Raw genomic sequence first — 26,266 nt, 5'->3', positions numbered from 1 at the left:
TTGGTCCTCATGTATAATAGAAGGTACTACCTTCTCAATACGAAGTGCAAGAGCTTTTGTGAGGATCTTATAATCCACATTCAGTAGACTAATGGGGCGATAGGATCCACATTTTTGAGGGTCCTTGTCTTTTTTGAGTATTAAAGAGACAGTGGCTTGGGACAGAGTTTGAGGCAACGTGCTTGTTGCCTGAATTTCTGAAAAAACCTCAGACAGTAAAGAAACTAACTTGCCAGCAAAGCATTTATAGAAATCACACGAGAAGCCGTCTGGGCCCGGTGCCTTGCCATTTTACAAGGAATTAACTGCCTGCAATATTTCCGCAGAGGTAATAGGTCTTTCTAGTAGCTCACGTTGCTCTGGGTTAATAGTGGGAGTATCTATGTTCCTCAAAAAGGAATCCAAGTCAGCCTCTGAATAATCAGTGCGGGAAGTATAGAGATCCTGATAAAATAACTTGAAAGCAGCATTAATTCCGTCAGGGTGTGTTACCACCTGACCGGAGTCTAACTGTATGTCGGGTATAGACTGAGCTGCGGCGGATTGACGAAGCTGATGCGAAAGATATCTACCTGCTTTTTCACCATGCTCGTATTTATGATGTCTTGATCTAAGTAGGAGCTTCTCAGTTTCTTTAATTGAGAGGGTGTCAAATTCAGACTGCAGCAGTACCTTCTGCTTATATAAATCAGCGGTTGGACAGGTAGCATATTGTGTGTCAATGTTAGCTATGAGCTCTGTCAGCTCTCAGAGCCGTTTGTTTTGCTTTTTATTCTTATAAGACGAAAAAGAAATAATTTGGTCCCGCAGATATGCTTTTAGCGACTCCCAAATTATAGATTTTGAAACATCTGGAGTGTTATTTGTTTCTAGAAAAAGCTCGATGTGGTGTTCAATGAACTTGCAAAACTCCTCATCTGACATTAATGCTGAGTCAAATTTCCAGAACCGCTGCCTTGCGCACACGTTTGGATATGCGATATCAACCTGCACTGGTGCATGATCAGAAATTACAATTACATGATATTTACACATAGTGACCCTTGGGATAATAATAAAATATCCAGAAGGAAATAATCAATCCTGGAATACAAATGATGCACGGGGGAGAAGAAGGAATCGTATTTTGCTAAGGGCTCAGTGATACGCAGTGGATCTGAAATGCCATAGTTTTGAAGAAATGTGTTCAGAACGGACACTGATCTGGAGGTCCCAGTAGACTGACGCGGCTTAGACCTGTCAAGGTTGGGATCGAATACCAGATTCAGATCCCCGCCCATAATCAGGTGATGCGTATTGAAATCTGGCAGCAGGCCAATTAGTCTTATAAAAAATTGTGGATTGTCCCAAGTTGGTGCATAAGTATTTACCAAGATAACTGGAGTGTTGTGAAGCTTACAAGTAACTATCAGAAAGCGACCATTCACATCACATTTTACATTTGAGGTGATGAAGGGAAAATTTTTCCTAACAAGAATGGCAACCCCCGCGATTTAAATCCAGAATGGTAGACCTGGGAAACCCAACTTTGTGTCAGCCTCTTGCTTTGCATGGAACACAGATGTGTCTCCTGTAGAAAGACAATGTCCGGTTTGAAAGTTGACACATGAGTGAATATCCTTTTGCATTTTCTAAAATTATTTAGGCCTTTCACATTCCATGTAATAAATTTAGTAGAATCAGGTGTAGTTGCAGCACTTTTGGTTACACAGTTGGCTATATTCACACTTTCAAGACAATCATGACAGGCAAGCTGAACAATAATTTGGGGTAAGTATACGCACAAAACTGCAGCCAACAAGAAAAAAAGAAATTAAAAAAATTAAAAAAAACAAAAGAGCAAAAGTAAAAACCCAGAGTAACTATAAACGCAACTCCCACAAATCGGGAGCAAACTACGCCCTGCCCCCCAAAAGAGCTTATATCCCCCGCTCTTTTTCTTTCCCTCCTTCTTTCTCCCTTTTCTTCTCCCCAGTCAAGTCTGTCCCGTGCTCAGCAAATGAAAATGAAATAAACAATAAAAGCAAAGGTGAATCAAATAGACCAATACGGAAGGCTGGGATGGTCCATTTGGTACAGTAAAGCAGTTGGGCATCTTTCTTTGCCTTTAGACAATAATTCTGATGGCAAAAGATCCAAACGGGACAGACAAAAACAAAAACAAAAAGAGCTTATATCCAACATGTCTCTTCACTCCCCAAATACAAAAGTTGCCCCTAGCAGGGAACGCCAACTATGACCCAGTTGTTAGACATCTGGCAGATTGGAAAGGCACACGTGACTTCTCTTGGTCGATTACTTCACTCAGTGATAAACAATTATTTGCAGACCTATTAAATTATGAAAGAAGCAAAAGTTCAAACCTCTCTAAAGTGCAGTCTGAGTCAGTGAACAATAGAGAGTCAAAAAGCAACTGAGGTCGCACAGTCCACTCAGCCCGTGTCTTGATTCCCACACACAGCCAAGATGCGATTCCTGACGTAGTCTTTAGCAGCCGTTGGATTGGTGAATATTTCCTCACCAAGAGGAGAAGAAATCCTCAGCTTTGCTGGGTATAGCATCCGGAATCTCACACCCCGACATCCGCGCAGTAGATCTTTAACTTCTTTAAAGGCCCCCCGTCTCTTCGCGACTGCAGATGGCAGGTCCGGGAAAATTAGGATTTTGACTCCATCATGCGTCAGGGGACTGTTTACCTCCTCCTTTTCTTGAACGTAATGAAATTTGACAATAAGTGGCCTGGGTCTCTGGTCTCTCGCAGGGATGGGCTGGAGGCTGCGATGTGCCCGATCCAGTGTCGGAGCGGTATCCAGGGCCAAAACCTCCTTTAGTAGCTGGGCCACAGAGTTGACAGGGTGCGTCCCAGTCTCAAAGTGCTCTCTCACGCCAAATATTCGAATGTTGCATCTGCGCTGTCTCCCCTCAAGGTCTTTGGTGTTGTCCGAAAGAGCTGACACAATTTCTTTCAGATCGTGAACTTGCTTCTCCAAGTCCACAGCCCGGTCCGAATACGTGTTTGCATCTTCTTCCAGGCTAGTTAGCCAGCTATGGTGGTCAGTGCAGGTAGTTGCTAGAGCATCAATCTTAGCACAAAGTTCAGTCCGCACTTCATCTATTTGGTCAGAAACATTGCTGCAAAGTGAATCGATCAGCTCATTGAGAGCTTGGCACTTGGTCTCGACTTTTGCTTCCAGCGTAGAAATTTTGGCGACTACATTCTTCTCCGAGTTAGCCATGGCAGCCATTAGCGCGGCCGTGTCCGGGGATGTAGCATTGCTATCAATTGCCTTGGCTCCATCAGTCTTTCTGGTGTTTTTGGACCCTGACATTGTTGTAAAGTTCCCTTGGGCGATGCGCACATTTGCAGTGGTAACTCAGCTGATGACCGATAACGCGTTAGTGCCCAATGTCACAGTATTTATATGAAAAAATAGCGTATCCCCACAGAGCAACTCAGCCACGCGTCTTTACATGTCGCTGCTCCTACGTCAACCCCCGCCACCACTGTACTCTTGAGCAGACGTGTTCTCTGGAGTGACAAATCATGCTTCTCCATCTGGCAATCTGATGGAGGAGCCTGGGTTTGGTGGTTTCCAGGAGAACAGTGTAAAGTTTAGTGAAGGGTTGTTTTTCAGGTGCTGGGCTAAATCCCTTAGTTCGCGTGACAGGAAGTCTTAATGCTTCAGCATACCAAGACATTTTCATCCTCCAAACTTGTGGGAACATCTTCCCGTTCAAACATGACTGCACACCAGTGCACAAAGCAACATCCATTAAGCCATGGCTGCAGAAGTTTGATGTGTGGCCTCACAGAATCCTGACCTCAACCCGATAGAACACCTTTGGGATGAATTAGAGCGGAGACTTCTCATCCAACGTCAGTGTCTGACCTGCAATTCTGAAAGAATAGTCAAAATTCCCCATAAAAAAGAGTTCGATTCAATTCAGTTGCCTCAGGGTGGTTTATAATGTAAGGTAAAGACTAAGGTAACACAAAGAAAACGCATGTAACCCCAACAAGGAAGGAAAAACTCCAGTTTAACAGGAAGAAACCAGGCTCAGGGAAGGGCAACTAGCTGCCGCAACTGGTTGGGGTGAGAGAAAGGAGACAAGTCATAAAACGTGCCCTGGAAGAGAGCCAGAGATTAATAATAACTCATAATTAAATGCAGTGTGAGTGAGAGAAGGAGAAATGCTCAGTGCATCATGGAAAGCCCACAGCAGCCTAAGTCTATTGTAGCATAACTAAGGGAGGATTCAGGGTCACCTGATCCAGCCTGAACTATAAGCTTTGTGAAAAAGGAAAGCCTTAAGCCTAGTCTTAAAAGCAGAGAGGGTGTCTGTCTTGGGTCTGCGCTTCCACAGGCCCCGCTGGTTTAGAAACTTATTTCCGTTAACAAAGCAAGGAAGCAAGACGAACAGCTTTAACCGGTTTTACTTGCTAGCAAGGGAGGCTGGTCGGAACCAGGCTCTTGGAGCTGAACGCTCCTCACCCGCCTCCTAGCCAGCATCAAATAAAGCAGCCTTCCTTGCAGCCTTTAACTGAAAACAGTTACAGTACACACAAGCACCACCCATTGTAAACCCCCCCTATGGTTCTAAAGGATAAGATACTATGTGTGTATGTGTGTGCACGTGTAAGCACGTGTGTGTGTGTGTGTGTGTGTGTGTGTGTGTGTGTGTGTGTGCACGTGTAAGCACGTGTGTGTGTGTGTGTGTGTGTGTGTGTGTGTGTGTGTGTGTGTATGCGCGAGAATGTGTGTGTGTGTGTATGTGTAGGTGCACGTGAGTGTGTGTTTGTGTTTGGAGGTGCGTTTGTGTGACCTCCTGCCCACAAAAGGGTCATAAAAGCAGGAAGTTTACTAAACAAGAAAAAATCTTCACATAGGATGCCCTATAATAAAACACTGCAGCCTCCCCCACCAACAGACTGGCTGGGGAGGGAGTCAGAAACAAAGGAATGTCTTTGATCATACAGTTTGAACCAAGACTTACAAATTTAAGTAACACACTGACAACATTTAACAATTTGACTCCAACAGTCTGTCTCCCAAACAGACAATCTAAGCAACAAATAAGCACTTTCTTTTTAGTTCTTCACACTTAACATTGAAACACTGCACTATGTTCAAAAGAGTAACTGAGTAAATATATCAAACCACAGATTAATTTTAGTACAACAAACCCTGAAGTTAGAGCGACAGTTGTATGTTTTTTATTAGTAGTAGTTTATTACTAGTGTCTGTGTTAGCCCTTTGGCGAACTGGTCAGGGTGACAAAATGTTAAACCTATGACTTCAAATTGTAGTTTAATTAATGTTACACATCCTTTCACAACAGCCAACAGCGCATTCTTGTTTAAAAAAGATGAAGTGACTCCAATGGTTTTAGACAATGAGCTTTCTCAGTGACAGAAGACACCTAAATTCATTCTGTTCTGTGTTTCACAAGCAGTCTGCACAGGATGAAGATGATAAAGGAAAAGAGCTACCTCTAGTTCCTCAGCTCAAACCTCCACGACAGCCACCAGAGGTCAAACACAAATCCCAGATGTGCACTGCTGCACATCTGGCTATATCCACCTCTGCCCCTGCTGCAGTGTCAGCACAAAGACAAGAGGGGGAGGAGGAAGAGGAGAAAGTCTTGAAAGAACTGCAGGTATACTAAATAAATAGTTATTTTTAAGATAAAATTTTTAATCTGAAGAAAACACCAGGTTGCTAATACTGAGATGAGCCTATGGAAAGCTAAATCTAACAGTTAAAAATTCAGGTTTGTGTTTTAGTTTAGCCTGCCCTAAGTGGACTAAACATGCTTCTGCTTTGACTAATAATTTCAGGATTTTCTCTGCTTTTAACTGACAAAAGCTGAACTTTAATTGTTTTCCTGTTAATGATGAATTTGTCATGACAAACAAACATTAAACCTGTTTCAGAAAAATAAATTTCCAGTGAGCATCACTGGACAGTGTTCTGCTGTATTTGCTGTAAGATACTGATTTTTGTAGTTAGAGATGGACACTGTGTAAACATATGGGGTGGCTGTAGCTCAGGAGGTAGAGCAGATCATTTACTATTCAGTGGTTCAGTCCCTGACTCCTCTGATGCATCCCTCCAAGTGTGAATGTTAGCTTGAAAGCACTTAAGCCTAAAAACGTGCTTGTATGAATGGGTCAATGAGGCATGTTGTGTTTTCAGTGCTCAGGTAGAGTAAAAGCTCTTTATAAGAACCAGTCCATTTACTTTACCATTTGTCATTATGTGCAGTGTGAAATATTGTTACAATATAGAGGTTGGCCTTTATGTGTTTTTTGTTAGCTCTGGTTTAACTCATCTGGAAGTTTGTTACATTCTCATGTAATTCTGTTTAAATCGTGGCTGAAATGAACTGTTTGCATTATATTCCTGTCACTTTGATTTTTTAATTTCCTATTACAAAAACAAGAAGAAAAAAAAGATTACAGTGAGGAATTAGGAGTAAAATGAAGTTTTAGTTTTTCTTAGCCCATATGAGAAGGTTCCTTTCTTCATAAACATGCTGCCCGTGCTGTTCGTGCTCTGTACCTACCTTTTTGGAAAAATAAACTGTAGCTGTTCGCGTTCTTTGACTCTTCAAATAATTAATTTCCTTTTAAACTGGGATCAAACTTTCTTTCACCCTTAAACCATTTATTGCTAAACACAGAGTTGTGGGTTTTTTCATATCAGTTTATGGGTTAAATATGGTGGTGGCAGCACCATGCATCGCAATAGAGGATTAGTATGCCAAAGCCTTCTCTAAGGAAAAAAAGTCATTTATTCTGTCTCAAGAGCTATTCAAAAAATCATCATTGTCATATATCGGCTCTGATCATTGCTGTATTACATTTAAAGTAAAATAATGAATGATTGTACTGAGAAAACATGGATGTAAATTTAAAGTAATTATTGTGCAGAAAAGGCGAAATATGTACTGTTTCTGTTGTTGTTTCATTTCACCTTTTCTGTTCATAGGTGACAGAACTGACAAATAAGAATCACTCATCAGTTGGAAATAAACAAAATGCAAAAAAGGAGAGGACGTCTCTAAACTCACAAGTAGCTAATGAGTTAGCAACATGTGACCAACAGTCAGACCCTCAGCTGTGCTTTACAAATGACTACCCTCTCATAGCAGCAGCTGGACTAAAAGCAAACAGAGAAGGTGGGGAAAACAGTCTCACTGAGAACAAAGTGGAGACGGTAATTGAACAAGTGCCTTCTTGTCCAACAGTAAAGGATGTGGAGATATTTCCACTGGGAACTTTAAAAGATGTTAAACGTTTCCAGACTGATGAGGAGGAGCCAACATCAAGTCAGGACAAAGATATAAAACTAGATGAACTTAGAGTAGGAAGAGTTTCACAGAAAGAAAATGTCAGAACTCCTAATCAAGTGAAAGAGTTTGTTGGACAGGTATCGTCGCCAGCCACAAAAGAAAAGAAGGTCAAGGTTACAACAGTTGTTACTCTACAGAAAGAAAACATTCAAGGATGTGCCAAAAGTCCCAAAGACATGAATGAAACCGCCAAAGAAGCGTCAGAGAAGAAGTCCAATGTGATGGTGGTTCTAACTTTAGAATCCAGTGAAAACGAGAGGACATCAGGTCCACCAGTCCAGCAGAATGCATCACTGAGGCCTGACCAGGAGTGTGTAACTTCAACCTCCGTTACAAAACCTTCCCCATTGTCACCCATCTTAGATTGTAGTAGCAAGCAGGGGAACCGGGAACAAACAGTAACAGGTAACCAGCTGCAATACACAGAAGACGGAGGTAGCCTGAGCTGTGATGAGGCTGGTGAGGGACCGCCCCCTCCACCGCCTCAGATTTGTAAATATAGCCGTATAATCTCCAAGACCAGAGTCAGACCACAGTCCAAAGAGGAAACCTCAGCCAAAATGAATGGCTCTCAAATACAAACAGTATCTGGGGACACCGCTGGTGAGCCCACCTATGTAGGACATGAGAACCATGGTTTTGAGGACGGTAATGATCAGTTTGACAGAAAACCTATTATTGTTTTCTTGAACCAGCCCGTGGACTTTCAGTCGGCCTACAAGCGGCTGTCTACAATCTTTGAAAGTGAGGAAGATACTGGTGGGATTTTTTCTCCAGAGAGCATTTCAGATGAGGAAAAGACAAACCAGGAGGAAGAGGAACAGGGTATTAGAAAAAGTAGTATCGCGAATATTAATATGGGATCGCTCACGACAGGAGATGGTCAGAATCCTCCACAAATACAGCATGAAGGACCTTCAACAGATAAAAGCTCCGCTCTTGAAAACCAGGGCCAGACTGAATCACCTTCACTTAAAAAAACTGAGACAAAAAGGAAATTCAAATTCAAGTTCCCTAAAAAAAGACTGACAGCATTTAGCCAGGCTATCAAAACAGGAAACAGGGGCAAACAAGAAGTTGTTGTTGATGAGGAGGAAGTAGCAGCATGTGGCACAACAGTCAAGGAGACCAAGAGCCAGACAAATAAATCGCAGATGTTTAAAATTAATAAAATGGAACAAATGAAGTTGGACGAAAGCAGCGCCTGCGACAGAGACAATATCTCCTCTTATATTAATACCAGACATTCAGAGTCACATAACCGGGTAGAGGAGCTCTGCAAAAATGCGTTCGACTCTATAGACAGTCTCGAGAAGTCGATTAAACAGTTGGAAATCAGTGTGGAGAGTATAACTGCCCCTGCTTCTTTATGTGACTCAGCTGACAAAGCTCAGCTTAAAAGAAAAGTCAAACAAGAACGAGAGAGAAGTCCGTCCAAAAGGTCAGCGACTCAGATCACTAAGGGTCCAAATCCACCTGAGAGTAAGAGAGCCAAACCCCAGACTGCACGCGCCAGCGAAAGAAACGGCATCAAGAAACAGGTCTGATATTCCTCTGCCCAGCTGTTTCACTGCAGTTTGCTGGGATGGTGGTGGGCAGCGTTACCATCTACCTCTGTGTTCTTTGAATTTGTCTTTCACCAGCTTTGAATTCCTCTCACAGACAAATCTTCAAACTACCCAAAATTAACAAGAAAACTGATGCATTTAATCACATCTCCGATGGAAAGTTGTTTTCCTACCATAACCTAGGTTTTCTGAACACAAGTGTGGGTTCTGCATTGCTGTTTGCCTTTTTCTTCTTCGTGTATGCCTTTCAGGGAAATTCTTTGCTGCTGTTGCTGATGTTTGAAAAGGAAAACAGTACTATGTGAGAGGGTGATCCTTAAAAATCCTACTGCTTTAGAAGAAGAAGAAGTCAAGATTTTTTCCACTTTAAATGACTCAGTCTTTTAAAACTACTTCAGTAGATACCAAAAATTATTTATAATTCTTTTTACTTTAAAGGCCAGTATGAATACACAGCTTAATTGCTTGTTTTTTTTATCGTAAAAACCAAAAAGAAAGAAAAAATGGCAGCTCCCCTGAGATGGGTCAGTGATTGGCAGCAGCATTGATTTTCATGCATTTTTATTTTTTCTACAGTGTCATTAAATGTCCGATGTCATCTGTAATCTTGATTTATGCTTTAATCTAAAGCTCTTGACTGCTTCTAATTGAATCTTGTAAAAACATTCTGTATCTCCTACATGTTTTTCAGCAACACACAGTATAGTTTTTAGCTTTGACTAGTAAAAGGGCTATATAAATGTAGTTTATCCACCATTGTCTCATACTAACCTTTTGTTTACTTTTGTAAATGGCAGACCTCCAGCAGCACCTCCAGCTCTTCTGCTCTGCGATCTCATGCCAAATCTCACCGTGCCTCTGGATCACCAGAAAAGACTCCTAAGGGCCAGCAGCAGTTCACCCAGAAACAGGCCAGCCAGGTAAATGAAGTTTGAGGACACCTGAGGTTAACAGCTCTGAGTCATCGTAGACTAAAGAGGAGTTCATCTAATGTTTCAAGGATTTGTATTCTTGTTTGGTGTTTTTGTTGTTGGTTTTTTGTGTCAACCATCATTATATTCTTCTACAGTTGCACCTCACAGTGCAAAAACATAAATGATAGTTTTATAATAAATATACTGAAGCTTCAATTCAATTCAGTTGTCTCCAACTCAAGTCAATAAACCTATACTTGTAACTATATGGGACAAGAGTCAATATAACTGTGCTATTAGAAAAGCAGAAACCATGCTCTACATGATAGAAATGTAAGCACTGCATGACTCTGGTGCTGTTTCAACCACATCTACCTACCTACTGTGTGTGTAGAGAGAGAGTCCACAAAGTGGTCCAAATGGAGCAGGATAGCTGGGTGCTGTGTAATAATGGACAAGGAAATGACCTTAAATTGAGTTTGATGTTTTGATTGCACTTGTGTGTGTTCTGCAGTGGATTTTTGTCCTGTTCTTCTTTTTTCAGATGTGCGTCGTCCTAAAGTTTCTAGATGTACCCTGTACTGTCAAGATACACTCCCTGTATACATTAGAGATTTAGTGACATCTCCTATATCGAAATTAAACATGTAATGTCTTGAAACTAGACAAATTTGACACTGAAGTTTCTACATCAGTGAGTGAATCTTGACCTGCATGTAACCTGTACAACTATCCTTCATCTGGCAGTGAGTTTTTCTGAGTTCAGAACTCCATTTCTTTAGACGCAAACACATCAGGATTCATCATTTACAGAAATGAATAATTCTGTGGAAACATCTGCCACTGATTCACTTCATGTTTATGGCACGAAGAGGTTTCCCATCCTTTAAGCACTGCATGGATGTTTTACCGTTCTTGTTTAGTGATGCATTGAAAAAGGGCTGCAGCTATTTATTATTTTAGTAATCAAATAATCTATTGATCATTCCATTGATTAATCCAATAGGAAATACTTTTGTATGTACTTAATGAGAAATAATAAATATTCAAAAGAGAAAAAACACAGGTCTTTCAAATAAACTGCTCATTGGTTTCTATTCTAGAAATTAGTTTAACTGCATAAATCTACGGTGGCCCCTAGAGACAAAGAGACAAAGCACTTACAAACTCCAAAACAGAGTGATTTATAAACACATGGTGAGTGAAAAGGGGTGAGAAAGGGAGAAACGCTCAGTGAATCATTAGAAGCCCCCAGCAACCGGTCTACTGCAGCATAACTGATCCAGCTTTGTCAAAAAGGAGCCTAATCTTAAAAGTAGAGATAGTGTCTGTCTCCTGAATCCAAACTGGAAGCTGGTTCCATAAAAGATGGACCTGAAAACTGAAGGCTCTGCCTCCCATTCTACTTTTAAATATATCAAGTGATGTTCTGTCGTGTGCATGTCACTGCCACTGATTTGTTGTAACCCGTGTGTTTGCAGGCTGTCAGCAGAAGCAGTAAAGCATTGTGTTGTTGCTTTGCGTGCTTCTCTGATTAAAGCCTAGCTCGAGGAAACACCCATCTGTCCACTTCTCACTGCCCAGATGCCACTGATGACCTCCAAACCTGTCCTCTTCCTGCTCCTCCACTGCTTCTTCACCTTCAGCCTTCTCTGCCTCCTTCAGATGTGCCTACCTGTCGTTCCTGAACTCTTTGCTGAAAAACTCCTTCAGTTTGTCCATCAGGCTCTTCACCTTGATCCCCCTCTCCATCCTCTTCATTTCCTTCCATTTCCTTGTCCTCACAAAACTTTTATCCCATCTCTGAATCTGAGTCGTCTCCTCCCTTCTTCTAGACACGCCTTGTCAGCACACCACCTTAACATGAGTCCAGCCCACCGTGGGCTTCGCAGCAATGGCAAGTGTCGGCATCGCCTCGTCTTCACCTCCACCTCAACTAATATTACTCCTCACCCTCCTCCTCTGTCTCGACTTCTTCCCCATTTTCTTCTCCCCCCATCACAGTGACTCAAGGGGCAAAGAGTGTACCAACCCCAGCTCTGCAGGATGTAGCAAGAAACGCACAGGGAGCCAAGCTGTACGTGTGCATGACGGGCACTGTCATGGCTTCAAAGCATACAGACATATCACTGTGTATAATGCATGTATGATGGCATTTAATGGCATCTGGAAACACAAAATCCCTGAACAATATTACTATGAGAGAAAATGCCACACAAGACCACACAGGCCAAAAAAGTAACCGAGAAAAAAAAATGTGTCTAAAAAATCCCAAATGCAAAGATAAATAAAAAGTGTCATAAAGATGCCCAGTTGCTTTCTTTCCAAGTGCTACATGTATGATTTTATCCATGCACATAAACAAGCAAATTATTCTCAACGTGTGTTTGTCCCCTAATCACCGTTATCAAAATGTGAGATGACAAGAAATTAAGGTCCAGTGAAGACGGCATTTCTTTAGCTCTTCAGTCCTTCACAGAGAGGTCCAGATGTTAGAACAGTGTGTTAAATTTAACATTCTTCACCAGTCTTCAACCTGTATGTCAAAAATGTAACCAGTAATGTTGAATAAAATTGTCTCCGTATATTAACTTTAATCCATAGATATTTCTTTTACACGATCTCCATGCAGATGTTCTCATGAGCTCAACGACTGCAGATAATCAAGTGAAAATATTTCCCAGCAGATTGTAAATGACTTCAAATCAGCTCGGCTTCACTCGTCCACTGCACTAAATTGCTTAAGTAATTTCATGAACTGAATATAAATGCTAGGGCTAGTTTAGTTCATTAGCATAATATATAACAGGAACACAGGGAATATTTTTAACAGAGTAATTACCTTTATTAATGATGCTCACAACCTAGCAAGGTTTACTTCTAGTGGAGTGTTTGTATACTGCAGGGGCATTTATTAAACCAAATACTTCTTTCAGCCCTGGTGTTTGTCAGTGAATATTTTGATTGTTACTGTAGAAAACATTTTTAAGATATTTTTCCTCTTTGCTGCAAATTTGAAATGCTTAGTTTAAAAAAAATCCTAGCACTTCTTCCTCCTGGAAGAACTGCAAAGATGTCCATAAAGAGTTCACGAGACTTTCAGTGAAAGACAGACGTTGCTATGGTTTAGTCTGCTCCATTGAGTTACCATTCGTTGATAAATCAGCTGAAATCCATTGGACTGGATTGCCCATTGGTTGGGCGCCGTGTTGTTTTTTTTTCTGCCTGTCATATTATCTTCGTCTATGAGTTAACTTCACAACATGCCCACAACATTTACACCCATTGGTCAGTTCTTCAGAAGAGAAATTGAATCGAATAACACACTGTAGTTGCTGTAGTCATCATAATGGAGCCATGGTTTAGTATTTTTCAAAACCATTTTTCCAGAAAGCTTTTCCTGGTGTTTGTTTATGTTACAGCAGAGAGCTTTCTGTTTTGGGGGTTCAATACTGCTGAATATTGAGGTTGTGACTATCAGAGTTTATCCAAAAGACAATCCCATACAGACTGTAAGCTGTTTAAGAATTTAACGTGTAAAACTGTCAGTATAGAGCTTTTATGTAGCTACTGTTAACATGAAGTGCTGTGCAAATGTTTCAGGTATTAAAACTAAACTGTTAAAAACTGATGCCCTGAGTAGGTTTTTTTGCTTGCACTGTACTGTAGCTGGTGCATACTGTGCTCATTTCCATTTGTTTGTAGTGACTCTTGTCAAAATGAATGCACTTAATGTTTTATGATGGCTTTTATTGCACTTTCAAGTATGATCATTAGACCATTATAGGAGTCCAGTGAGAAGAATCACTCGGCTCAAGCAGAAGTAAAGAATGACCACACGGACGCGCCACGTGGTTGAAGAACTAAAGCAAAAACATTTCAAATTTAAACAGTAAAAAGAATATACAGAGGTCAGTGTTGCTCTCTGATATTTACCACAGGATCGGTGTTTTAATCTCTTTTAATGTCATATTGACTTCAGCTGTTGCTTCCATTGGTACCTTCCTGTCATTTTTGATGTGCAGTTCTTTGCCCACTTACTGTGACTGTACCATTAAAAACAGTAATATGCTCCTTGTTAACTCCATTTAATGTTGTTAATGTTTTTGCTTTCACTGATAACTACCCAGTCAGTGTTGTCATGTTATAGTTTGTGTGTGATTCTTACTCTGAATCGGAATAAGTACGGGGGACAACTGTGTGCACTAAGACCAACTCTTTACTCACTTTATTTCCACCTGCATGCATTGCCAGTGTGCAACACGTAATTACACAATCGAACAATAAACACATACAGCCCATACAACAAGTGTTGCATCTTCAAAAACAAAAATAGATAACTGAGCCTTAGTATCGTTGCGACTTGTTTACTGAACCTTCTTTTCAGTGCATGTTCAGAACATCAGTGTCCATTTTACTGCGTCCTACAGGACCCTCTCTTCTTCCTCTTTCTTACAACATTAATGTAACACAGAACCAATACTGCTTCTCCTGGCATTACCATGGTAACAACACTCATTCTATCTGCTTCTTTCAGATGAATAACAGGAACTTGGGATGTAGGTATCTATGAATAATAACTATTATGCATACCCATATATTTATAAAAACAACTAATTTCTTGCGATGCCACAACCAGGGACAATTATGAATACACTACATCTCCCCTTTTAAACAAAAACAGAATATTTCTTTTCTCCCTTTCCTTTGGAGCAAGCAGTGCGCCGTCCGGCAGTGTCGGCTCCAGCTGCGATGGAAGTATCGGCAATGTGGTTCGCAGACGTGGTGCAGTGGTGTAGCTTTATAGGCAAGAAGAGCTCGATATGGATCAGCTGCTTTTTTTCAGTCTGTACAGCACCTTCTGCTTCTCCATTACTTTGCGGAAACTTAGGACTGCTTGTGATGTGCTTAAAGCCGTACGCTGCTGTGAAGTCTGCAAAGGTTTGACCTGAATACTGTCGCCTATTACCAGACATGAGGACCTCTGGGATGCCATGACGGGCGAAGAAAGATTTCAGGTGAGTAATGACATCGTTTGATTTTGTTTAACAAAGCAATCTCAACAAATCTAGAGTGCTAGTCAACAGCCAGAAGGTACGTTTTCCCCCACTCTGCCATGGGCGGGCAGGGTATCCTGTTGGCATGAGTGGCTCACTGTGATTGTGTCTTTCTTGAATGCATGTTCTGCATCACCATCTCAGAGTTTTGTTGACTCAGCCCGGGCCACCACACTGTTTGGCGTACACGAGCTTTACATTTTACAACACCTTGATTTCCATCGTGTAGTTTTTCCAGCACTTCATTTCTCATTGCGGAAGGAATTACAAGCCGTGTATCTTGTGTGTGAATAAAGATCAGCAGGTGAATTTATTAAAGTGTGAGTTCAGGTGAAATCAGAGAGGTGTGTGTTAAAGAGTGTGTAAATGCCCACTGTGACGTCACATCCACAGTGTGTCATCAGTGTTTGTGGTCACAGTGTTTCTGTTTTCATGTTCAGGTTCTCGTTTAAAGTCTCTGTCGCTCACACTTTACTGTTAAATGTTTGAATGTTTAAATGTGAGTGTGTGCCTGTGTAACAGCGCCCTCTAGTGGCCTCCTGCACTATGAGCTCTGCAGACAGGAATGAGCTTTGAGCAGCTCTATGTAACCCTGGTAAACATAGCTGTCAATAAATAAAGCCTGCTAGTAAAAACAGTCATAAGAAATATATTACAGGTGATAAATAATCAATAAATAGATCATAATGGTTAAAAAACTAATTAAAAAACAACAACAATGATGCAATTCATGGTATAGTGTTTCATTTGTGTTTAAAAACATCCATCCAACCATCTTCATCCGCTTTATCCGAGGCCGGGTCGCGGGGGCAGCAGCCTAAGCAAAGAGGCCCAGACATGTTAAAGGTTAAAAAACTTGCTGCTTCACTGTGTTTTCATGTTAATTCAGGTAAAATGGGTAAAATATGTGTTCAGACTCTTATGATAACTATAATAAGAACATAACTGAACGAGACTTGGTGAGTAGTGTTGGTGAGATGAAGCCTCGTGATGAACTGAAGCTTCTATCCAACTGGTCGATTTATGGTTTGAAGCATTGTGATGATTCATTTGCTCTACTGCGCCATCAAGTGGACGATTCTAGTGAAACAGGCTCTGTGATTATAATGATGTGATGTGTAAACCTCTAAACTGAATATATACATTCTTTTCATGGTTATTTATCCCGAATATTTTCTCAGTGTGTCTGATACAAAAGAGAAAGTGGAAACTATCAGGACAGAGTTTTGATATGATTGTGTAACTGTTAGGGCTCGGTATCGTCACTGATTTCTAGAATCGATTCCACGATTGGATTCTGATCATGCATCACTACATATCCATATTTTTATATCTATAAAAAGTAGGGGTGCAACGATACACAAAATTCACGGTTCGGTTCGGTTCGATACTTTGGTGTCACGGTTCGATATTTTTTCGATACAAAAAAAAATGTTCATGCCTTTTTAATTTGTCATTTATTAAAATTATAAATATATATTTTAACTCAAAAGTACAGTTTTTAAATTTAACCCTAACCCTTGTGCGTGTTTTTTATTTTGACAGCGAATGCGCACCTGCGGACCACTTATGTGCAGCCCTGGTTATTTAGCTCGTCATATTGCAGCCACAGAAATTCTTTTGTCCATGAAACCATAAAGCTGCACTTTCTTTTTGCCTTATAGTCTGATTTGTCATAACTTCTCCGTTTTGTGGTAAGCTTTTCTTTGGCTGTCACTTCTTCACCCTGACCTGTCTTATTTGGCTCAGCAGAACTAAAATATAAATCCTGCTGCTTTTACACACGCACTCACATAAGCTCAGCGATTCTCTGCGCGATCAACCTCTCACATGTTTAAGCTTGCTGCGGGAGATTTCACTTGTCATGTTTCCATAATAAGCTAACGATTAATAAGACGATGTCAGAGGAATTGGTGCACAAATTATCATCACTCACAGATCAGTGCTGTCGCTCTCTATACACAGTTCGCACGATTGCAAAGTGAAAGCAAAAAAACAAGCGCAAATTCAAACGCGATTTCAATATGTCACATATTGACAGTGGCTCACCGATGCCAATGACATAATTACCCAGCTACATTTCTGAAAGAATGCAAAAGCATTGACATATATTTTTCCTACAATAGCCCGACGGGCAGGGCAGAGATAGATTTTGGTAGCCCGACTGAAAAAATCGCTAGCTCCGGGACGTCGGGCTAGCGATATTGCGAGCCCTGTATCTGATTGAGGAATCACTCATCTTTGGAAAAGAGAGTTTATTACAGAGAAATGTCTCTTTCCAAAATACAAGCTATACTATCCGCTTCTTCTGGGCTATATTCTCAGCAGCATAAGGAGAATCATGTGCTAACAGCTGTCTAAATGACTCGGCTAAAGTTAGTAGCATGCTTGTTGTTTTTGTCTTTGCACTAGGATGATGTCGGCGTAAATGTGCAGTCATATTCGTTGTGTTCCCACTAGTGCTTTCAGGTTAATCTCGTTGAAATGACCTTAACGCCACAACACGGCAAATCTCCGTTAACGAGCTACCGCCGATCGCCCCGTGCATGGGGCTAGACGGCCAACACGTTAACGAGCTAACTGCGCTAACACACTAGTTCCCACCCATGTAATTAAGCATTGCGTGGCACATCCAACATACTGTTTTACTTTAGTCCATGACTCGCTTACCTTCAGGGTCATACGTCACATGAAAACCAAAATAATTCCAAACGCCAGATCTGAATGAGGGTGGGGGAGGTGCCCTGCGCTCTTCCTTCTGACTATGCTGTCTGTGTGGAGCGCTCAGTGGATCTGCGCTCGACAGTGCAGCCTAGGCGGAGTAGTCGAACGCAGATTCACTGAGCGCTCAACACAGACAGCATCGTCAGAAGGAAAGTTGATAAAATAAATTACAAATGTTGTATTGTTCGATACATATGCGTACCGAACCGAAAGCACTGTATCGAACGGTTCAATATCGATACGAATATCGTTGCACCCCTAATAAAAAGAAAGCTGACACTTGCCAGACTTTATCAAAGGTGTAAACATCACAGCAGAGGCCTTTGTGTCAAAGTAGCTGAGGATAAAACAGAAAAACATGAAGGTGATTTTCCTGGCCTGGATTTTATAAAAATATTCTGCAGTAAATCAAAAACGAAAGAAAACCATGAATCAACATCTGAACATTACCTGATGCTGCTGAAGTGAAGCAAGGTTACAGAGGTTGGATTAGAGACACAGCAAAAGTTTTTCATTTTTAAAAAGTTTAAATATGTTCAGTATTGAACAGCAGAAATTAGGCTTTCTTTTTGGAAGTAAGTGAAAGGAAATAAACAGCATCCGACAGGCTGTAAACAACGGTAGACTTGTGCGTAACAAGCAAGCGAATAATGCAGAAAACAGATTTTTAGACGGGAAACTGTTCTTGAAGTACAGAGAGAGAGAGAGTGTCATGATCCAAGCAGGCAGGAACACAGGCACAAATGTAATCTTCAAAAAAATGGGTTTTATTATACCCCCCAAAAAGGACAAGATGATTAAAAAAATTCAAAATAACAAAAAATAAAGTTTTTAAGAAGCAAGTGGGCCCATAAAAGAGGTTAACTTAACAGACTGCTACTCAAAAGTCACTTAACAAAAACATAACTCAACAAACTGACCTGCCCAAATGAGAAACAGCTCCAGTTATATAGCAAATGAATAAACCATTATATACACCAAAGGTGAAAACTAAAGAGATAACAGCTAACCATCATTCAAGAAGAACCCCATTCCCCCTGCATGATCACAATAGATGGTCCAGTCCACTTTATTGGCTTCTGCATTTGAACCAGCTCCACCCTCAGCCTCCTCTTTCAGCCAAACCAGGAAGGACTGGAGCGGAGGTCAGGTAACTCAGAAAGAGCAGAAATATAATCACCCACCTATATAAAATAACAAACAATGCAAAGCAAAGTCTATGCCACCATTTGGGCTATAGCTTAGTGCTGTCATGCATTACAGGTAAACTCAAAATATCAAATTAGTTAACTTATGATCACAGAAGCTTTAGAGCATAACGTAAACATAAGACAAAAGACCAAATGAATATTACCCAAGCATCTCAGTTGTGTGGTTGCATGCATCCATCACAGAGAGAGAGAGAGAGCGAGAGAGCTGTGCATGAAGTGTGATTTTTATCGCGCTCGAAGCGAAACAGCAAAAGTCAGAGTGAATTCATGACGATGTTTATGTGAAGCGTAGTTTGGATCTTCTTTGGCTGCTGCTTCATGTTGTGTTGGGCTCTTGAATAACACTCCTGCTCAAGTGATAATGTGGAGCAACAACAATCTTTAATGCAGTTTTTCTTGTGGCTGTTCACGTGCCAACCCATTTCCTGTTTGTGGGTAAGTACTGCCGCCTAGTGGCGCATGCATGTACATCCATATAGATTACACCACAGTTCAGTCAATATTGTTTGGACAGAGATAAAAGCTGCAGCTTCAGAATCAGTGCAAAAAGGGCGTAAACACAAAGCGCGGACCGGCCAACGGATCAGAATCAGCGAGCTGTCGGCTTTCAGCCACGGCCGTGTCCGTGCCGTCGGGTGAGAAAGCCACATCTCACTGATCCTGATCCGTGATCCATAAACGCTTTGTGTTTATGTCTTTGTGCACTGTAAAATGTAATTCTAGACGTTTGTTATTTCAACATATTATTCTATATCAGTTTGACGATAGATGACTGAAGTTGTTGTTATAACATAGAATTACAAGTTAAAAACGTCCCAATTACACCAAAAAAAAAAGCTAACTTGAAAACTCATGTCCAGCTAAATCAGCAACTTATCTTAACTTGACAATGTGGGTAAGTTGAGCACAGCAGGATTCAAAACTGTCCCACGTGACTGCTATCGAGGTGCATCATGGGGAATTGGCGGTTAACGACATGCTCACTTTACTTGGACGTTTTCTAATCGTCTTCTTTGGAATCTGCTTTCACGGTGAGTAACATTAGTTATAACTATAAGGAAAGAGAGCTACGAAAGTTGGAACATGTTTTGAATTCATGGCATGACGTGGGTTTTCTCTTTTACCGAAATGTTTGCTTTAGCTAATGTAACTTTAGCCCACAAGGTCCAGCTTGTGTGTCATGACCAAACTTGACCTAATAAACTGACATATGGCCTTTTTTATGGGTTTAATGTGGCACTGACCAAATCACAAGTATTGTGCCGCTAGCTTTAAGGTTGTGCACTCAACCACTGCTGCGATATTAGCAAGCTAACTCAGCTAATTAAGCTTATTTCATATTGTCTCTGTACTTGTAACAACAGGCTGTTGTATTTTGGTGGAAGTTCATTTTGGCAATATTTCCAATAACTGGCTGGGTTCAAAAAGAACTTTTTGGCAGGACTCCGATGCTTGTTGTCATCTGTTTACACCTATGTAATCACTTAAGTTGTTATTAAGTGCTGCATGCTAAGCTGCAAGAGTGCACTGAGGATTGAGACAAAATATGGTCCACAAACCAGCATTATATTAGTTTTTATCAGATAGTCCTCCAGTGTGTTTATTTTTTGCTTTAATTACATTGTGCAGTTATTTGTTACCCTGAAATGCTCTATGCTTAACAACAGCTCACTAATTTAACTTATTTTTGGACTCTTGTGATCAGTATGACCAGATTGTGTGAGTTTCCATACTAAAAGAGCTGTAGAGATAAAATAATTGGCATAAGAGACACTGATTTTTGGCATGATATACTGCAGAAGTGTTTTGGGGGTTTTTTTTGCATAATTTACCTTTTAATTAAACTGCATTCCCTGTATTGTAACAAAACTAACATTGTTTATATGTCAGAAAATTAGCAAACATGAATAAATGGCGAAAACAATATAATTATAACATATTTTTATTTTACTTATTTTAGGTCTGTGAAGCCAAACTTGATGCTGGGGATTTATTTTTGTCAGTGGAGTCGAATGGTAAGTTACAATTTGTGCATTTTGTCATATTGGAAACACCACAGATTATATTGTAACTTAATAGCTCTGTAGAACAAATGATATAAAGATTGTAGTGTCAGGGTCCTTAAGAAGTAATATTGCACTATTGATGATCGCATGCAGGTGGCATAAACTAAATATTCAGACGTGCTACCAACAAATGATTCATTAACAAAAGCAGTGGAGCAGACTGTTTAGGTTCTTGTGGTTGTAATAACATCCATAACTGCAGGTTTGTCATTAATTTATTTTCACAGGTCTAGATGATCACATCTGACTTTGTCATTTAAATGAGGTGGACTTGCAAACTTTGCACTCTTTTGGGTAAATTGCTGTCCACTACATATACACAGAATGTGCACAGTATTTCAGATATAAAAAGCGAGTATGTAATGGACTCGCTGGCTTTAATGTAAAAAGCCTGTTGTGTAACTTTAATGAGACAGTTGGACTAAAGCAATGTGTTGCTCATCAAGGTAAACATCTGAGGAATAAGGCAATTGTTACTTGTCCTTTCACTCAGTGTTCTTTTAATCACACATTTACTCCAGTTTTACATCACATAAGTCATTTTCACAATCATTCTACTTTAAAAGATTTCAAGACAGAGCTTATTGTTCTCTGAACTTCCTTGTTCGCTGAACGGCAGGTAAAGTGCATCTTTTTGTTTGTTTGCTTTTGTGTGTTTGTGTTTTCTCTAATGAGCCTCAGATTAAGCCTCAGTTTGCTTAAATTTGGGTCTCAAAGAATCTTTTTTTATTCTGCCTGTACTCCCCACCCCTCTTCTTCTGTTGCTCAGGTTGAAGCAGAATTTGCCTGTCTTACATCTGTTGACCTGAAAGGGTTCCTTTTTGCTATGCTTGACCATTATGGAGAGGTTCGTGGAGCTGTACAAAATCAAGAGCGGCATGGGAGGGCTAACTAGGCTCATAAAATGCTTCGGTGATGATGTAAGTGTTCAACTGCGAAATCTAATCCTTTAAGTTTTAGGTTATCCAGTTCAACTGATGAACTCATTGAAAGAAGGCTGATGAGTAAAGTCTGTCATCATATTTCACAACTGGACATTTAGTGTGGTAACTTTTACTGTGTATATTGGTGGTAGGTTGGATATCATTGATTGATTGATTGGTAATTTATTTCAACATGTGAACAATATACAAGTACATTTAGAAAAGAAATAAGAGAGAGAAAAAGATACTATACAAATTACATACAAAAAACCATTCTGATTAATTTACATGTTGAAAGGGAGTGGGAAGAAGTATACACTTATTTATCATATTCTACTTGAATGTCCTGATAAGCCTGATTCAAAATCTCCAATGATAATCATATATTGATGGAATTATGTATCAAAAGCTGTGAATTTGGAGCTGTCTGCATGCTTCATAAACACTGTTTAAAAAGTGTTTTTGTTTTCTTTTTGACTTCTTTGACCAGAGCCCTACACAAAGGAAGAGGACAGAGGACCTCACACACTCTCAAGACTGTGAAGGTTAGCATTGTTTATTTTAGTAAATTTTATAATGACAGCACCACAGTGGATTTTAAACTAAACAATAGATGCCACATGATAACATGTGTACTTCTTCCTCACCAAATGTATTATTACAAGATCTTTGACACTGGATTTGGTCTGGGTTTCAGAGAAACTAACTGGCAAGCTAGCATTGATATTATTAGTGTCTTGTGTTTATTCGTGTCTTCACCAGGGTCTTTGACATTTCGCTGCTGTACTCTTCACTTCAGCTTTACGTTTGATTTCTCACATTGTATATTGTAATGGCAGAGACATTAGGATATTTAAGGGGCTGCAGTGGCTGCTACAGCTGTGGGGGGCAATACTTCGTGAAGTGTCCTGGACCCTGGAAAAGAGACTATGTAGACTGTGTAGACTGGGTAAGCAATTAAAGGCAAGGCAAGGCAAGGCAAGTTTATTTGTATAGCACAATTCAACAACAAGGTGATTCAAAGTGCTTTACAGAGACATTAGAAACAAGAACAAATAAAAAGCATGATTTAAAATTGAATAAAACAAGCAAATAAACTATAGCAAATAAAGGTTACTGGCCCAGAGTCATTGGGCAGCTGGGTAAAGGTGGATGTTGATATTCAGTGCCAATTATGCAACCTGTTCAGCCATGTCTATATGCTCTTTTTTTTTTTATGCTGTTAATATAGGGAGAAAAAATAAACTTGAATCAATAAACTGATTAAAGAAGCATGGTCTATGGAGCCACAATCTGATCCTGTAGTGTAGCTGCAGTTTGCACAGTTCATGTATTCTCAGACAGATTTGGTTTAGAGCACAGCCAATATTTAGCGTAAGTAGATTTAAATTTACACACACTGGTGATGGCAGCTACATTGTAGCCACAGCCACCCTGGGGCGCACTGACAGAGGCGAGGCTGCCGGACACTGGCACCACCGGGCCCTATGACCACCACCAGTAGGTAACAGGTGAAGTGTCTTGCCCAAGGACACAATGACTGAAACTGTCGGAGCCGGGGCTCGAACCGGCAACCTTCCGATGATAAGACGAACTGTCAACTCTTGAGCCACGATTCAGTCATCCACCCATGTGTGTGAATGACTGAATGTGTAAAGCGCTTTTGAGTCCTTAAGGTACTAATAAAGCGCTTTACAAATACAGGCCATTTACCATTTAAATGGAAAATTTTGTTTGAATTCTGCAATTGAAGACATGCTCAGTTATTTATGAACATGGTCTTTGTTTAAAGCAAGAAATGGATTTGTAACATGGGGGTGCATATCTCATTCTGAAAAAACTTTACTAATAAGTGTTACCCAAAGCCAATCAGCATCAGCCAAGGCATCAGTGTGGCTCTTCTTTGGAAAGACATGAATTCTTAAGCATGAGGGATATTGTGTAATTTTATTTTATTTTTTGTCTTTGAACCCTTTTATAGCCGACAGGTATTGAAGACACGTTTTCTAAGAGGATGAAAGTTGCCATTGTGATGGTGAAAGAAGAAGACATCATCGATGTGTTGGTTGTCGTTGAGGCGGCAGTAATCCTGTCTAATCTGAGGGATGTCTCAAGTGCCATTTCCATGCTGATGGGCCTTCTCTTTGCCCTCAACATAGACTATCCAACGGAACTTAAGGGCATCTTTGAAGTCATTCAGAACATCCTAATGAACATTGGTGGAAGGCAGTGCGTCTCACTAGTGCATGGTCTAAGAAACAGACTCTTGCAGAACGCCATGCAGAACTGTAATTGTATGCTCACAGCATACAATTGCCTTAGTGTTAAGGACAGTTTTTATTTTACTGTTTGTTTTTTTATTCTTGCAAGTTCTCATTCTCACTTTTGTATGTCACTAAATGACTACACTTTACATTCCAGATTAGACAATTACTCATTTGTTCATGGTTTAAGAAACTTACGTGAACAACAATATAATGGTGGACTCTGCAGATGCTTATCTCATCAAGTCAGTAGTTTTTCCTTTGTTTTGCAATTGAGCAGACTCAAACTAATGTTGCTGAAATATTCATATTATCAAATGTTTCAGAAGCATGCACTCATTTTCAGAGATATTGGTTCTGTGGAATTTGTTGCAATTGTTTTTGTTTTTTTGGGGGGTTTTTTTTCTTTTTTTTTTTGCCTGTCCCGTTTGGCTCTTATGCCATCAGAGTTGTTGTCTAAAGGCAAAGAAAGATGCCCAACGGATTTACTTTACCAAATTGACCATCCCAGCCTTGCCGTAATGGTCCATTTGATTCACCTTTTATTGTTCATTTTATTTTCACTTACTGAATACGGGACAGACTTGACTGGGGGAAAGAAGGGGAGAAAGAAAGAGGGAAAGAGAAACAGCTGAGAAGAGGGACGGGGGAGAAGGGCAAAAAACAAAAACCAACAGAACGGGCAGAGAAAAAAAGAAAAAGAAAAAAAATGCATCTATCAATCACCTGGATCACCTGCTGAGAAAGAAAAAAGAAAACAAGCAGAAGAGAACAAGAGCAATAGAATAAACAACATCACAATGATATATGGGAATATGACAGTAAATACTAAATATTAAACATTATTGTGCAGCACATAAGATCAACAGAACACAGTGTGCTTTGAGGTAGGAGCCAAAAAGGGTGTAGTTTGTGGGTGTGATCACCCGTGTGTACACCTGTGAGCATGGACGCGCTTGTTTTTAAAAGGTTCCTTCATGTAATGATCTGCTAGAGGGTGTGGGGGGGCCACAGCCCCGTCCTCCAGGGCATGAAGCAGGTATAGAGGAGATCAAAACTCCAGACATCCAGAGGCCCCCAGAACACAAGAGACCAAGGAAGACCAACAGAGGGGCAGCCGCGCCACTGTCCCAGAAAGAGCTGAGGAGAGTCCCAGATGAGGGCTCACTCAGCAGCCGCGGAGCAGAAGCCAGGGGGAGTTGCAGTGACGCGCCTGTGAGCTCCGCCGGCAGCCAGCCGTGCCTGAGTGACCGAGCCCCAGGCCCCAATTTGTTGCAATTGTAAACGAAGACAAATAGAAGAGTTTGATGTCTTAGTTGTTATAAACTGATCTTTACTGTCACTCATCAAAGGTTTTGTACTATTTTAATATTTCAAGTTTTGTGCTAACAGGTGTGACTGAGCACAATGAAGTTTAAAAATTTTGCAAATGTAAAGAATAACTTTTCTAAAATAGCAAGTGTCCCGTTGATACATTACAATAATGCAGACTTTATGTTGTTACTTCACAAGAATCACTACTGCTCCTAGAGTATTGGTCAGAATTTAATCTTGACCCAAACTGGGCTCAAGACCAAGTTCAAATTTATTGTTTCACAGGGAGCAACTTTTGAGTTTTGATGGATTGTGAGCCTGATGAGCTACGTCACTGATTTCTGTTTCTCAGATGACTAAGATGGCACAATAAATGTTGAATGTTGCATGCTCATGAGTAATTATCTTGTCATGTTCTTAAAACAAACTTTCTGCCTGAATTGATCAGATACACTTTAATGGAATCTGTGGGTTTTTATTTTTTTTCTGTAAACAACAGAAAATTTATTTAAAGGAATGTAGATATTTAAACCTGAACTCTAAGATAAGCCTAACAGGTAGTTTTGCTGAAATGGACGTTAGAAAGCTTAAAAAAGAAAAACTTAAGATGTTCAATACACATTTTTCTTTACATCCAGTCAGTCAACTCTGATAATTAAAATGAAACTGATTTACGAGTTCACTCAGCTACTTTAAGGAGCTCAGTTAATTAATAAACTTAAATCAACTTAGCTAACAGATTATGTTAAGCTGAAATAGATTCCTAAGTTAAAAGAACTACTAAAGTATTTGAATTAACTGAAAAACCCAAGTCAACTGAACTAGGACAAGAGTTTAAACAATAGATTATTTTAATTTAGCTGAAAGGG

The 26,266-nt window shown here is 40.2% G+C and overlaps 1 protein-coding gene and 1 long non-coding RNA gene across 4 annotated transcripts in view; both read left to right on the top strand.

Moving 5' to 3' along the window:
* Positions 1–13,469, top strand: part of LOC101470302 (sickle tail protein homolog) — a 95,350-nt gene extending 81,881 nt beyond the window's left edge. The window contains exons 21-24 of one of the 3 annotated variants that reach the window (XM_076876449.1): positions 5,455–5,658; positions 6,993–8,897; positions 9,722–9,844; positions 11,674–13,469. In XM_076876449.1, the coding sequence (XP_076732564.1) occupies positions 5,455–5,658; positions 6,993–8,897; positions 9,722–9,844; positions 11,674–11,700 (2,259 nt within the window). In that variant the 3' untranslated portion in view covers positions 11,701–13,469. Of the gene's footprint in view, positions 1–5,451; positions 5,659–6,992; positions 8,898–9,721; positions 9,845–11,673 lie in introns of all 3 variants that reach the window. The other 2 variants (XM_076876450.1, XM_076876451.1) reach the window with 2 other exon arrangements.
* Positions 13,470–19,713: 6,244 nt separating this feature from the next.
* On the top strand, positions 19,714–24,763 carry LOC143413563 (uncharacterized). Its single transcript, XR_013094164.1, has 5 exons — positions 19,714–19,861; positions 20,791–20,845; positions 21,666–21,816; positions 22,310–22,364; positions 23,801–24,763. It is a non-coding gene; the product is annotated as an uncharacterized LOC143413563 (long non-coding RNA).
* Positions 24,764–26,266: the final 1,503 nt, after the last annotated feature.

Source organism: Maylandia zebra, linkage group LG18 (assembly GCF_041146795.1).
Source record: "Maylandia zebra isolate NMK-2024a linkage group LG18, Mzebra_GT3a, whole genome shotgun sequence".
NCBI lineage: Eukaryota > Metazoa > Chordata > Actinopteri > Cichliformes > Cichlidae > Maylandia > Maylandia zebra.
The sequence above is the reverse complement of the archived record's forward strand: the minus strand, read 5'-3'. Positions and strand labels throughout refer to the sequence as shown.